General features: G+C 39.6%; 1 protein-coding gene across 1 annotated transcript in view; it reads left to right on the forward strand.

The window, feature by feature from the left end:
• ABTB2 (ankyrin repeat and BTB domain containing 2) overlaps positions 1-16,122 on the forward strand; it is a 142,592-nt gene that overhangs the window by 103,146 nt on the left and 23,324 nt on the right. The window contains exon 4 of the mRNA XM_085312158.1: positions 14,063-14,215. Within this exon, the coding sequence (XP_085168284.1) occupies positions 14,063-14,215 (153 nt within the window). The remainder of the gene's footprint in view (positions 1-14,062; positions 14,216-16,122) is intronic.

Consider the following 16,122-nt stretch of genomic DNA (forward strand, 5'->3'; position numbering starts at 1 on the left):
AGGGATTTATTGGAATTTATTGGTACATTCCTGGGAGCTCTTTCTGGAGTTCACTTTCTTCACAAATATAACTTTTAAACAGAAATACAGATCCTATTTATTGATTTGCTGATCTGAAAAAATGAACAATTTGGAGCAGCAGAGGAGAAACATTAATTACATGTCCATAAGATAGTGGACAGGTAAAGGAGAAGGAAAATGGAAGGATCTTTATGTCATTATCTTTCCTATTGCACAACCATGGAGCTTGGCTTTGTAGGAAAATATCAATGAGCTGTACTGAATTTTATTATGTGATTTTAAAAGGTCTTCCTAGCCCGACAGCGAATATAGGCATCTTATGAATAACTCCAAGTAGCCACAAATGATTCTACAATAAAAATATTAGAAAGCACATGTAGATCAAGTGTATGGAAAGCATACATACTTTGTGCACAGGAATGCACAGGAATGATTTATAATCTGCAATTCTCCCTTTGTGCCGAAAAAGCACCTGAATGGGTATGTGGAGCAGGCACAAATATATTTGTGAAAAAATCAGATTAGGTTCATACTGGTCATTCCTGCTAGCTGTCCTGCCAGAGTTGGTTCTTCCTTTCCCTGGCACATGCCCCAGCTATTTTACTAGATGTTTTCTCTCACTTTCTTGTTCTCCTCCAAAAGAAAAATCTTCTGCCATCCTCCCTGACTTCATAGACATTTGTAAAGGAAGTAATAAGGCAGACATCAGTGTACTTACCAAATTGCTCAGACAAGTTTTCCCCAGAGAATTCTGTTGTGTCCATCACCTCTTTAGTCTTTGCAACCTCCACCTGTATGCAAGGGAATGGGAGTCTGTTATCACAACTTTTCTCTCCTTCTCAGAAGACATAACCTGGTTTTGTGCCATCAAACAAGTTCAGGCCAGATATGCAGCATGTGCACTGGGCCGATGACTCTGAGAACCATAGGCATGATAGCCTTTAGGCAGCTGGGTTCTGTAACCCACCAGCTGTTGCTGCTTCATTCTCTGGACAAAGAACCTCTCCAGTTCTTTCTTCCAAAGAACACTGGAACAGGTTGCCCAGAGAGGTTGTGGAGTCTCCATCTTTGAGGATACTCAAAATCTGACTAACCATGGTTCTGGCCAACCTTCTCTGCTTTSAGCAGGGAGTTTGGAGGACACAATCCATAGAAGTCACTTCCAGTCGCAACTATTCTGTGATTCTTTGATTCTAATTACAGTATTTGTCCCTTAACGTTGCTTTATGTATGTCATCCTGGTAACCTCCCAATTTTTGACAGGTATCAGGACATTGTTTGCTAGARCTGGCTATTCGTCTGGACTGCAAGCAGTTACCACCTAGCTGGTTTTCCAGTCTTTGTTGTTCTATCAAAAATGTTATGGAACACTGTTCTGTAAAACATTATTCTCCATTTTCATAGGTGTTTTACGGTAGACCTCAATGTTCACTGAAAATAACTGGAATCATTGGAAAGACTGTCTTCAACCTAAGCAGTCTCTGGCCAATGTCTCCTATTTGTAGAAATGTTTGAAAACTAAACAAATGATCTTGGACTTTTTTCCATCGAAGAGATAATAGCCAGTGTGTATCTGTGTGTGTGCTACCACTCTGCAATTACTATGACTATAGTTACAGCAATTACTGTAGCTACTGTAAAGGTTTCAGTGTTAAGCTCTTGGCTTCTGCTCTTAAATTGCCATCTGTTCAGATAAAAAAGAAGGTGTGAGAAAATGAGAGCTTGGCAAGTTAACTGCCTGTATTATTTGGACTGGTACAAACAGAAATCTTCAGTGCCTGCAGGCACCCTGTGTGTTGTGTATTGTGTATTGTTTTGCTATATCATGATGACAAGACTAAGCAACTAGCATCAAAAAGGAAGGCAACTTAAAATGTTTGCAGCCTGTTTTACTAAGAAGGCATTATAGAAATGCAGAGATGAATAAGGCAAGGTCTCCTGGCAGTTTTTTCTGGCTTTGCGACAGTGACTGCCCATTGAAATAGTAGAAGACTGACTGTGAGTCTGAGCCTCCCTACTTGACTCTTGCTAGTTTGTTGTCATTTGATGTCTGCCTATCTCCATGTTTTTTAGGTATAGATCTTAAAATACAATGTCGTGGTATTACAGTAGTGCTCTTGCAATTAGTATAGGTAAGAAAGTAACTGTAGGTGAAAGGTTCTAATCGAGCTGCAAAGAATGATGATGGTGCTGAGCCAACAAGTTTTCTTTCTTTTTCTGTTTCCAATTGAAGTTAATATTATTTCCTATTGGACTAAATTACAGACCTTTAATTGCATAACTTGCCTATTTCCTGAGGAAGGAGTTAGCTGGTGCTTTAACAATGGCCGTGCAAAATAAAGGCACAATTCTGAGCTTTTGTTGTGCAGCAGCCACAGCTCACAGGTTATTGAAGTATCCTTTCTTAGTGTGCCCAACGTCTTTGTAACAGAGAGCTAAGAGCTAAGCTGTTATGAAAAGTACATGTTTCTGAGTATAACTTACGATAATAAYGACAATCCTTCTTTCTCTTTGACCTCATGGAGATTAGAAACTAAGCTGTCCCTAGGATAATCCTAGATTGTATATCTCCGTTTCGTTTTAAAGGAGACCTTGGCAGTTTGTGCTTGCTGGTCTCGTACCTCTGAACGCAGGTACGGCTGTGACCTGATGGTCATTTAGGAAGCCAAACCTACGTACTGTTTACATGAGACATTTTTATAGTAAATGCTGAACTGACTTTTAAAAGCATGTCTGCTCTGCAAGACAAATCCTATTCAAATGAATTGCACGTCTCAGCTGATTCAGGTCTGATCGGTGGATTCTTCTGGGACTAAACAGTGTTGTGTCGATACAATGCATGCTGATGTGTTTGCTCAGAGAGGAGAGAAGCTGAGCTATGTTTTGCTCTCACTGCTAATCAGTGCAAATCTAGAGTAATGTTGCTGAAAAGGGTAATGCAATTCTGAAGTCAAACTTCTGGGAACTAAGGTTTGCTCTTAGGTGCTCCTTGGACGTGTTCGAGAGTGTGCCATAATGGCTAGAGAAGACAGCTGAGAGACAAGTGTTCCACATTTTTATTCCTCGGCTTGCAGGAAAACTCTCCTTTACTGTGAGCAATTTGCTTAGCTGTTACTTACCTCTTTAGCTTCCTTCAGAAATGTAAGACATCTCTCTGGAGAAATTTGGGGTCCTTCTGAGATGGCTGCTTTAGAATTGCTAAGATTTTTTTTTTAGGAAGGRTTGTGTCGTTGTCTGTGGTGTAGCACTAGGACAAGGTAGTTAAGGTAGCTGAGAGGAACATAATAAGTACATCAGCATGAAGTTGTATCAGGACTAATATAACAGTTCAGAATATATCTTGTTGCAATTAAACTGCTTCCAGCATCCACACTGTGTGACTGAGAGCTACCTCTGTGCAGCACCACACTGTGCCAGGTAGTCAGCCCTCAGCTCCCTGTTGTGGCTGCCAATTCTTCAGGAAGGATCTCTCTGAAGAGTTGAGGCATTAGACCATCACAGAAACAGATGYTCCTTAAATGGCTTTCCATCTGCAAGTCCAGTTCTTCCTTATATAAGAGTTCAATAGTTAACTAACTCAACTTGGAACTTCTCTTAGTTTGCTGTTGAGACAGTCAATGTGCTTAATCTTTGCTTAAAAATAAGTGACCAAACTAAGTTAATCTGACTGTACATGTTCAAAAGGGATTGACCCCGATCTAGTGATGTAAAATGGTTTTGGCTATGTCTGTACAGCTTTATCTTTGTAGTCGGGGCCCAGTGGTACTTGATGGGAAGAAAGGCAAGTGAAAATTAGTTTATTTCTCAAAGAGTTTAGTTTCTACACTTTTCTTTGAGGTAAGACCTCTGAGAAGAAAGATTTCTTATTTCTTTTTCCTTTTCTGAATACATTTTATTGGTTACTCCTCCTGGTGGGTTGAATGTTGATAGGTTTATTCAAGGAATAGGTAATGAAGTGCTTAACAGATGAAGGTTCTGATTTTTTTTTTTAACAAGCTAAAGGAAAATAACAGTGTACGGTGCACTTAGGATCAGAATTGGTGTGTGTTTGACTGTATGTCATTTTTAATAAATCATTCATTGATGCTTCTGTGGTTTTGGACCCACTTTCTGACAGCAGAATTTGAACAAGGCTGAATAGAAAAAATATCCTTGTCATTTGGGATTAGAAGCAAAAAACGTCATTTTGTCATGCCAGTCACTAGGTGAGTGGCTAACTGAGTGTCTTGGAATTCTTCCTTGTTTCTGTAGTGTCCACCGTGCTGCACCCTTATGATGCTCAAAATAAAGCAGCCTGAACCTGTAGTAAGAGAAAGTTTTGGCTGTGTATAAGTAAACTCCATTCTCTTGCCCCCATAAGAATGTTTGTTTTATCTATTAATATGAGACTATTTAAATGTACCTTTTGAGAGAGAGATGGGGTAACAGATAACTTTGATATGGAGAGTTGTATGAGAGTTAGATTTTTTTTTTTTAATTTACCTCCTAGCCTGTACTGCAGATGGCATGGATGTAAACAAACATTGCTAGCTTGTTTCTGAGCCATGTGCAAACTCAGCATAAAATCTGCAACTCTGTAATGCAGAGATATAAAAATTTGACAAGATGATATGTAGGAAGTGCTGCTTATGCCACTGTGCCTGCTCGCCTCCTATTTGTGCTAGTAGTCTTGGCACCTGCATATATGATTGTGTCCAAGTTTTCAGTAAGTGCCTTTACAGCTCTCATTTGCAAGATTCAGTCATTTGTGAAGATTGCACCTAACTGGTGTAGAAATACATGTGCTTTGAGGAATGGGTGCGAGTTATCTACTAGATTCTGTAGTGTGTAAGTGAAGAACATTGCTCTCCCAGATTCTCCAGGATGACAAGCAAGTGGGTTGGCTTTATGGGATGGTGATGTTTTTAAGGTCAGGCTTGCCAAAATTCGTGATATTTTGTCTGCTCTGGCTGTCGTCTGATCACTGATATCACCATGAAATCATGGTAATACAAGTATAGTTTGAAATTGGGAGATTTCATGATATTAAACACAAAGAGGAAGAGAGATTTCAAAACTGGGATAGAATGACTATCCTAGTCATTCTAATTGTTTATTATATAGTTGTTTTCTTTAAATTTAGGACACATGTTGCTATTATTTTTATACTTCTCATTTCAATACACWTACATGCTACCATTTGTTTAAGTGTCTGAGGCAACATGCAAGTATGTAACTCACTATACTTCCCAGCAATAACAAGCACATTCACTCAATGCTGGCAACAGACATCTTTGAATGAAACAGAAGAACTCGCTCCTCATTTTGCAAGCAGTTCTTTTCACTATTTTAAGACAAGAACTGAGGAACAGAATGGAAGCTCCTTGAAGATATCAGTAGAGTATGTTCATTGAGCTGTTTGTCATTAGGACAAAGCAGTGTTCTCTTGCAAAATAATAATTAAAAAAAATGTCACGATGGCATCTATTTAACCCTGTGGTGAAGTTCTGTCTTCCTTATACCTTTCATTAATGACAGATCTCATGTGTCTTTCCTAGCACTGGCTTAGAGAGAAGGTACTGCGTATTGATTCACAAATGTTACACCCTGTGAGGTTGATTGCCTTTTATTCAAGTAAATGGTCTCTCAAACTTTGGTTATTTTGTGACACCTTCTGTGACTGCAGTATATCAGCCAGAACCTGAGTTATRTGATTACACGAGTTGGTGAAGTGGATATTAGTAGATATTAGTGAATGTACTAAATTGTACCTAAGAGAGGTCCAGAATCAATTCTCTTCATCCACACGTGTTACTCTGTTCCTTATGCCTTCATACTAAATTAGTTTCTGAAACTTTTCTCCTCAGATTCCAGGAATATGAAAAGCCAAAATACTGTTTAGATTTTCATTAAGAAAACACTGACATCAGCATCAGGTGAGATTCATGTAACAAGAAGGCCAAACTCTCAGCAACATTACATGACACAGAAGTACAGCATCAATCCAGTAATTAAAAAATAAGTTTGAGCAGTGTTTTCCTTATCCTGAAAAATAAAGAATCATCTTTTAGTTTTGGAATGATTAGCTTCTGTAGACTATTCTTTAGTGCTTGAAATTTCTCTTCTGAAATATTAATTAGGTTTTGACTTGTACTGTACAATAATTGAAATTTTTCCTTTTTATTGTGAAAACCCTTTGCTTTGCTCAAGACTGTCTTTGTTTAGCTGAACAAACTTTTGCAGTTATAAGTAATTAAATCAGATTCAGTATTCAGTATTCCAGAACTGCCACAAAGTGTTTATTTTGCTGGTGCTTTGTTCACACAGTTTAACAGTGCTCTGTACTCAGGGTTTTACAACCGGGCCTGAAAATTAGTTCTGTGATTCAGTCTGGCAGATTGCTTTTGGCTTGAAAATCAGCATATGTTTTTAACATATGCATGTTGGCAAATCAGATTTGGAGTCATAACTAACAGGCCTGTTATCTCAATCCTGCTAGCACTTTGGGGGATTAAGTATAGTGGGTAACAAAGAATGATGGGGCAGGAGGGRAGGATGTCACAGCGGTGAATAACGAAGAACCACACGGACCCTGATAAATCTGCTTGCGGATAGCCCAGCGGGGTTTTTCAGTTTGCCACTGTAGCTCCTGGAATGAACCATCAGAGTTAGCTCTAGGTTTTTCTAGTCACAAGATCAAAGCTAATCCAAGAGTAACGTTCTGGATTTCTGCTTGGGTTTATCTCTGCCTATCACATACCGTGCTATTACAGCCTCATTTGCTTGATGCATGTATTTTGTATTCGTATTGTTCTCCAAACAGTATCGGTGTTCTATTTTGCAGCGTGGATTGTGCCTGTAGCACATGGCAAAGTTTCCTCTGTCAGTCCAGTCAGGCTGTGTCCTGGTACGAGGCCTCCAGAAGTCAAACTGGTTCAGAATGGAACAAACCATTCCAACCATTTTGAATCCTTCAAAATCCCCGTGAAGCCCTTTTGATTGACTAACCCAGCAAATCTGCAAGAAAGGCATTGCTCATGAGACTGCCAGGATTTGTTCTTTTCTGTTAGTGAATGATGATGATAAATAAATAAATAAATAAATAAAATAAGGACATGAAGGGAATTTTCCAGATTTTTCATTTGGAATGATTTTGAAGGACAGCTGAAAGTTTGAAAGTTTGAGGCAGTTTGTGCTGTGAGAACTTGGGCTTTTGGGCTTTTAGAAGCTTGAATTGTAATGACCAAATGACAAACAGCAAYATCTGACAGGCACGCAGATGTAAAGCTTCCTTTCTGCTGGTGCTACAGGCCGAGAGAAAGCAGAAAGGTGTATTCCCTGCTGCGCCTGTCGAGCAGGTGTAAGCACTGCTTACCTCAGGGCAACCGTTATAAAACAGCAGGGCCCTGGTTGGGTCTTGTCCAGAAAGCAGAAATACCCTTAACAGCCTCCGTTGTTGGAAAGCAGAGTTGTCACCTTTTTGCAAGAGCTGGGAGAGCGCTTAACAGTTCTGCTGCAAATAAACAGTTCTCTGAAAGGTCCTGACCTGATCAGAGCCAATATTCTGTCATGTGAAGACCTGTCTTAACAGTGATGGGAGGAAACCCTTGTCCAACTCGAGATGGGATCTGAGACCAAATTGCTTAGGAGGTCTGCAGAATTGGACTCTGCATGTTTGATGGTACAAGCTCACAAGCACAGGCCGTTGGCAAATGCTGCTTTCAGCGCGTAGCATGAGCTTTGGCAGATGTAAGGGCAAGTTGGTCCCCTTCATTATATCTCATTTTCATGTAAGTGATTTAAACATACAGCCTTATATTACTTTGAGGTCAAGACTGCAATTAGGTCCAGAGGCCTAAATCATTTGCCAGATAGATTGCAGGAGAGCCTTACATCTTATGGTGAATTTTAGGGGGCAGAGAAATCAGGAGGAGTGAGCAAAATCAGTGGTATGCCATTCTTTCACATTTCTTCTGCTGAGATGGTCACTGCCAGTGCCAGTCAGGGACCAGTGAGTTCTGTGTGCTTTTGGAGGAAACAGATGACAGTAAGTCATATCCTTGACCACGTAACTCTGACCATATTATTGTGCTTTAAGCTGTCATGTATATCTGAACCTTATCAGCTGTATACAACTTAAATTGTTTTTAATTATTTTCTCTCTGTCTGGAAACAAGAGTTCCATCTGCCACAGCATACAGATGTTACAAATACACACGGCACATCCCATAGCAGCAACAATACTTTGCGTTCAGCCTGGAAAATGGGATCTTTTCACTCTTATTAAGACAAAGCTTATAAAAATACAATTATAGCAAGTTCCTAATGAAATTTGAAAAAATTGGAAATTTTGTTTTTATTAAGCTTGAATTTAGTTTTTACTTTAATTTGCAGTTAATGTGGAGTAAAACTCATCTGATGTTGCACTTCGTTTCTAAGTGTAGTTTATTGAGGGTAGAAAAGGTGGTATTTCTGTTTGTAGTTACTAGGATTGCTGAGAAATATCAGAACTGTTTTTTCTAGACTTAAGCTATTCTTGGACCATTTTATATCCTATAAGCAGAGGAAACTGTGAAGGCAGATTCAGTGGAGAAAGAATCCCAATAAATATAATGTTATCCAGATGTCTTTCATTCTGTTAGTATCTGACTGAAGGATAAGTCACTAAACTAGAATTTAGTGCCACAGACTATCCAAGCCAAGATCTTAGCAGCTTGATAAAGATCCAYTAAAAATGGAGAACTCTCATCTTTTAAAACAAGAGACAATAATTGTTTTATGGGAATTCAGAAAAAAAATCTTTCTGTTTGGCTATGATTAAATTTCTTGTTGCTTTTCTGTGAAGATCTGAGACTGTCTGCTTTGAAAGACGTGGCATTATGAGATGATTCTTGGATCAGATCCAACATGGTAATTTCTATTTTTTCCTTTCTCTATAAGTGTGCAAATTTGGAAAAATATTTTGATTCTGAAATGACTGACTCCTGACTTAAGCTGATTGTGTTTTGGAGCAAAGATTCTGTGTTTTCCTAAATCATCGTTCCTATTAYTGTATTCATATATAATTATGTAGCAAGAGATTTCTTTTTTTCCTACAGCTTGAAGAAGGGACTCAAATTTGAGAATCCTAATTGTAAAGATGCCACAATTTGGACATTACGTGGTTTGGTTTTGCCTCAGAGTCTTTTCCCTTCTCCAGTTAATCAGACTTCACCCTGTGTTTTCTTTTTGATGCTGTTGCCGTATGGGGGTTTTTCCATCTTTGTGAAGTTCAGAACAACACACCTTCCAGCCATCCTCCTACATGATGCACTGTTTTGTTATAGCAGTCTTATTCCCACCTTTTTTCTTCTACAAGTCCTGCTCACAGTAGGTCTGTCTTCATCTATCTAGGCACCTGAAGAGTTATTAAAAAAATAAAAAACCTACGTGGTTTTCCCCTTACTCAGCAGCAGGGCACTCGCTCTCAGCATCTCTGTCTCAGTTCTCAGTTATTTTACTCCCTTCTCCATGAGCACATACTCAATATGACTTTTGTACTTATTCCTAAAAAAAAAAAACAGAACAGGTGAGACTGATCTGTGGCTTTTTATAATCATTCCTAACCCACTTTGTGGTGGTGAGCTACAGCATTAAACTCAAACATTAGTTCACCACACTGAAAGCCTCTCTTTTCTATGTGTTGTTTCAGTAAATCAAATGCAAAGGAGTTATCATGAGCAATCCTCACCATATGTATTCGTGTTAAATAAAGTGTTAAAGAGGGGACCCAGGAATCTGACAGCGTGGCTGTTCCCTTTGGGAATGCATACTGCTTTTTCTTGAGATTGTAGGTATTCCCCGCTTCTGAAAGTCAGTCTCCAAGTGCATTGTGCCAGCATTCAAATGGGAGGAAAGATGGCATAATTTTCTGACTCTTATGCAGGCTTCTGCTCTTTTGCAGACAATTAACTTTTCTCTGACAGAAAAGTCGTGGCCCTGGGGCTCTTTTAAAATTCTTCAGAAGAGCACACTTTGGGGACTAATATCTTTGAGGTAGACGAGTTAACACTGGAAGGCTGCAATTCCAAAGTGTATCCTAAAGGACTGCCACGCACAATCTCCACATGCTAATCAAGTTATAGGCCATTCTAACCAAATGAGTACAGTAAATTTTCCAGGAAAAGTTACAACCACTTTCTACAGATGAACTTGCTATAAATTGTCTGCCAAGTGCTGCTGATGCTATTGGCATCTTTCTTCTTGGTTATGCCTAAATAAAAGAAAACATTTTTATCTAAACGAGGGCGGGGGGGAAACACAACAGATTCCATTCTCTTTCTGAGYACATCTCCCATCTCCAACCTGGTCCCCTTGGGGACGGAAAGGTTGTCCAATTCTAACTGGAGAAAATTTCAAAAAACCTATGCATTAAAATATTGACAGCACGTAACAGTATCAGATATTACTGTGATTTTTTGCAAGATATGTGGTAGGTGCCCAGTGACTATTACTTTCCAGTGCTATGTAATTCTCCAGCTTACACATGGCATTACTCTCTCTTAAGATAACTRCATGACAAGAAAACTGAACAAAGCAATGGTAATGTTCTTCACAGAAAACACAGAGTATGTGTTCTTGGGCAGCACCAAACTGCTCCTGGGAGTCCAGTAGTTTCCCAGGGCTGAATCAGTTCATGTGCAGAATTTAATGAGCTGCCAAATGCTTCTAAATGTCAAAGTCCTGAGGAAAATGCACATTACAGAACGTGGCATAGACATAAATGTATAGACAGAAATGCATTTCTTTAGCTTGAGGCATCTCCCAGTTAATTTTCTGTGAAGATTTCCTCCCTTCCTCTTCGTCCAGTGTTTTTCAGACTGTGAAATGATCAGTATTTCCCTAGAGGCAGATAGAAGCCCAGGTTAAGGGCCACAGGGATAATAACTGTGTTTATTTTCTAGAAAAAGCTACTTAGTGCAGTGAAACCCAAGCTGGCATTTCATTCAGTTGATCACTCTCTCTGCTCAGACCATGCAGCAGTATTGCTTATCTGACATGTTTTTAGCAAGCAAAGTAAGATAAAACTGGTCCTGTGAGCATGCCCACAAGGACAATATGAAGAAAGGAAATAGATAAAAGAAGTAGGGGTGAAGAATAGAAAGCCAAGCTCAAGCTAGAAATTTTATGGAGAAGTAAAGCTTTTATAGGAAAATTGGAATTGAACTCATTAGTCAATCCTGCTAGTATAATGATTTATCTGACTTGTGCAGCAACATGAGTGATGAGGTTTGGGACACATTAGGATAGCAGCAGGAGGAAAACATCTTTCATGCCACTTCATTTGCAATCCAAAATCTCTTTTTGGTCCAGGGTAACAAGGCAGTCTGTTGAGCCTGAGTTTTAGAAACCTTTGGAAATATCTGCTGAGATAAAATCTTTTTTCTCCTTTCCTTTCCTCCCAAATCAGACGTTTCACTTTTGAGGTCTGCCTGTGCATGCAAGTCATTTATAACTCTGGCACATGGCAAATTTTACAGAACGGAAATTTCTTCGTGGTATGTGTCATTTCTGGTGCAGGTTCAATGGTATTTTTTCCTGGCTGAGGACAGCTTCTTGCTGAACGGTACAGTGTGCAACAATTACCAAGGTTATGGTTCATCACCTGATAACATCACGAGGACTGTGCTAGAACTGCAAAATGGATCAACCTAGTTCTCTGTCCAGCAGCATTCTCAACACGAAAGCGTCAGAAGCTGTGATGTGGCCTGAACACTTTAATTGGATACAGACACAAAAGATGGTAGATAAGCTCGCTAATAAGAGGACTTTCTTTGCTCCTCAGGTATTTCTTCCCACCCCCTATCTAATTTCAAGTATTTAATTCCAGTACTTTATCGTACCTCTTTATCGTCACTAAGTTGGAAGCTTTAAATAGTGTGCTGGAGGCTCCGCTGTGTATGTAAAAAGTCTCGATAATAAATTTAGGTTCGTCTTTTAAATGCCTGAAGTTAAATGATGTAAATGTCTCCTCTGTTGTGGGCCAGATAAAGATTGAAGTTTTCTGGAATAGACTGCTGAAGGCATCTCCAAACAGGCACTGTGGATTGCTCCTCTTCCCTTAGGGAAGCCAGTCAAGCCTGAATTGGCTGTTCTGTGTATTGGCTGTAGTGATTCATCCTGTGAATATGGATGTATCTGGGATGAGTTGGAAAGCCTAAAAGGGTTGGGGAATTCAGATCGGACTTTGTCTTTTCAAGCTACTGGATAATTCTCAAAGTGAGGGATCTAGAAGCCTTAACATTTTGATTGTTTGCTGTAAAGTAGGCTGGTGAAAGGCAGTAGGTRGTGTTCTGTCAGGAATGCCTTTGCRTTAGCAGTCCAGGGTTGATCAGATGCTCGAATGGATCTGTGATTTTTGCAGACATTTTTGTGCTACTCAGGAGAAGAGAAGAAGGAGCAGAGGGAAAATTAGTGCACTGCTTTGTAAAGAGATTGTGGCACCTTTTTAAGAGTATACCTTGCCATTGGCAAAATGGAGACAGATGGCACACATTTTATGGAGTGGAGTTATTCTAGCCTGAAGGATGTTCAAAGCCATACAAAGGGAGTTCTGCTTACAAATCCCATTATTGATAAATGATTTCTAACAGGATTTGTGCTGCTTACTCTATTGTGTTCGCATGTGAACACACATACAAGCATATACGTGCACAGCTTTGAAAACACCTTTCATGGGTTCAGCTACTTTCATTCATACCAAAATAATTTTATATTTTCTGGCATGTGTCTTTCTTTTCTGAACCTTATAAAGGAAGCAGTGCCTTCTCCTCTCAGTTCTTTATATTTAAGCATTCAAAAGAAAATGGCTTTTCCCAGCATTAATAAATTAGTTATTAGATATGGGAAAAGTGTTTTCAATTACAGCTGGCGTTGCTGAGCCTTGCAGAGGATGTCCTTAGGAAAAAGAAAAACAAACAAACAAAGTAAATAATATACCTTCTGACTGTGTACAACCAGATTTGTTAATTCAGGTCAGGTATCATACATGAAACTTATGAAACGATTGTGATGTATAACGAATTTTGGACTATGTTTGTCAGCTGTTAGAACCTGGTGATTATGCTCAGCTCCCATGCTGATATGAAATTGTGTATGACAATATTATAATACCTATATATTTTTATGTAACCTCAGTGCTGYAGGGTAAAACTTCACTGTACTGGATGCAATACAAATTAGGAACAGATAGATTGCTTTTCCTCAAATTGCTTGCTATCTGAGCAATGTTGTACATGTATTTTTCCATGGAGGTGTCTCCATGTTAGTTATTCCTTTCATTCTAGTCAGCCTCCTTATGTCTGAAATACGTGCCAGCTGGTTTACTAAGAAAGATCCTGTAAAACATAGTTCTAACAGTTCTGCAGAGATCTAGAAGGACAGCTGCATAAAAATGTAGGTGTGCGCTCTGCATGTCATGAATGCAAAAAGCCACTGGCTTGTGATGGTATGATGTAAAGATCAAAGTAGGTAGCGCTGAATGAGCCAGGGTGACTGAAGTTTCAGATAGTCAAGGGTATCTTCAGAACTGCTAAGTGAGTTGTGGAGTAGCCTGTACATATGRAGTATGTAGATCAACAAACGCAATTATTATATAAGCCGCACACCTGAGGTGAGACCTGTTCTGGTCTAAAACAGAGCGTTAGCCACTTGGGCTGAGAGGACTGACCTGTAGCTAATAGCAGGGGTAGATCCCTTATTTTCAGTATGGCCTGATTTCTCGCGGGGTAAAATACATTGCACAAAACCAACATGTCCCTACATGACCTTAGTTTGAATAAGAAGCAATTCAGATGACCACAGCTGAGTGGCTGAACCTGTGTCTCAGCTCCAGTTCTTCGCACCTGCTGAGCTAATGGTCAGTCTTGCTGAGCACAGGGATGCAATTTGCCTTTGCAGGAAGGGTTTTGTCTTGGCCTGCCTCGTGGGGCATGCTCAGGAAGCGACAAAGTATGCTTTTGTATCTCAGTACAAGATAGCAAAGCAATGCTAACTATGGTGGATGTTTTCATTTTTTGTACAGGCCTTTCATGCTTCTGCCCCCGCTGATGGAGTGGATGCGAGTGGCTATCACCTATGCTGAGCACCGGCGCAGTTTAACTGTGGACAGCGATGATATCAGGCAGACAGCCAGGCTACTCTTACCGGGATTGGACTGCGAGCCACGGCAGCTAAAGTGAGTGGATTGAACTCTAAAAGCAGCCAAAATAATTGTAACTTTACTTCTTACAATAGCTCGCTGGAGCAAGATCTTAAAATACTATATAGGCGCCAYATGTTTAACCTTTTAGTATTGCAAGAGCTAGAGAAACTTTGGTCAAACACTGCAGCTGGAGCAGAAACATTTTTATCTTGCCAAAAGTTATATAGGAAGAACGTGATGGAGRAAGATTGAAATATAAGTAGCCAGTCTCCTAGGGCTAAGTCTTAATTATAATATCGTCTTTTGCTTTTTGAGATAGCTTGATGAAAAGTGCAAGTACTTTTTAAAATTGTCTCCCCACATATATATTGAAGAGGGATTTGTAATAAGCTTGGTCCATTAGCTTAGTTCATCATAGGTATTTTGTTCAGTGTCTAGTCTGTTTAAGATGCTGTCATTAGCAGTGATTTTTATATCGGTTATATCTTGAACATTACTGCAAGGTAATTTTTTGTTTCTCAGATGAATTTTTTCTCCTATGTAACTATGGGTTAAATGAGTGGGCTGGATACATTAATAACAACAGACCCCCTAAGTGAGGAAACGATATTCTGAAGAGATAAAAATATACTAATTACTCTTAGATTTTTTTTTTTTTTTTTTTTTTCTCGAAAAGTAAAAGCAACAGAAGGCTTTTTATCAGGAGTCCTGATTCTGGTTTAGCATCTTTTTGCCTTTCCCCTGGGGCAGCCGAGGAGGCTGTGGCCTTTTGCTACATCTCAGTCTCCCATTTGTGAAATGGAGGATAGTACTTATTACCCACAAAACCCAATGCAGAGCTAAATTAATTGCAAGTATACTGGTGGAATTAGGTGACTGAACTCTGATCCAAGTTCATTCACAGCATCTCTGCTGTTTTTGACTCTGCCTGCTATGATAATATGGGCTAAGACTGTTCCACGTAACTCCACAGTTGTTAATTACTGGGGAGTGACACTTTTTAAAGCTACTCATGCACTGTAGCTTCCCAGGTGAGCCCATGCACCTCCTTCCAGGTCAGCCAGGCAGGGGAGCTCAAAGCACTGCCGACCTACTTGAAGTCTCAGCTGGGAGCTGGTAACCATCCGCTGAGGGTCAGGAAGGAGCGGTTTTCTATGGTGTTCCTCTGCTGTAACCAGCTCCTGGTCATCTTCTCAACTACTAGGTCCTGCCTTTCTCCTGAGAAGTGGTGCATGACTGACCGAGGGTGCTACCAATCTTTTTAACAGTGATTCTCAGGAGGTGTTTAAGCTCCTTAACTTTGGACTGAAAGGAAGCAGCTGTATTCTGGGCTTCATGGCCACAAAGTGTGATTTGTGCACTTAGGCTGGGAGCCTGTTGTGGAACGCTTTCAATTTAAGCAAACACTCTTCTGGTTTATGTATGGATGGTAGGTGCTAGTCTAGGMTGGCTAATATGCGCTAAGCTAACTATGCATATGTACCTAATGCTTGAATATTTGAAATTCTCTGATGAATGATACTACAGAAGACTAAACCGATCACAGTTCCCTCCAATAAGTTTCATGGTTTTTATTTCAGTCTTTGCTCTAGGAAAATTGAAGCTTCAGTGATACAGCTGTGTAATAAAGGTCCCATTAGAAACCAAGAAAGTCCAAAATAATGTAGGCAATAAATAAAAGTGAGAAGCAGACATACGGGCCTCCGCCACACTGTGGAATATTCAGGAGTAAGCTAATTCAATTGCTGGCTTGTTAAGGATCAACCATGCTGGTCCGTGGAAGGAATATGTTAGAGGTTTTCAGCCAGTTTGATGTTATTACAGAAAGAAAAGCAAATCTGTGAGAAAATTAAAATACTTTCATACCTTTTACTTCATCAAACTGTTCCTGTATAGGGACATATGCAATATGTGCTCCATAAAGGTGAAATAACTTTTGC

This window comes from Rhea americana, unplaced genomic scaffold (assembly GCF_003343005.1).
Source record: "Rhea americana isolate MKP2758 unplaced genomic scaffold, rheAme1 scaffold_359, whole genome shotgun sequence".
Classification (NCBI taxonomy): Eukaryota; Metazoa; Chordata; class Aves; order Rheiformes; family Rheidae; genus Rhea; species Rhea americana.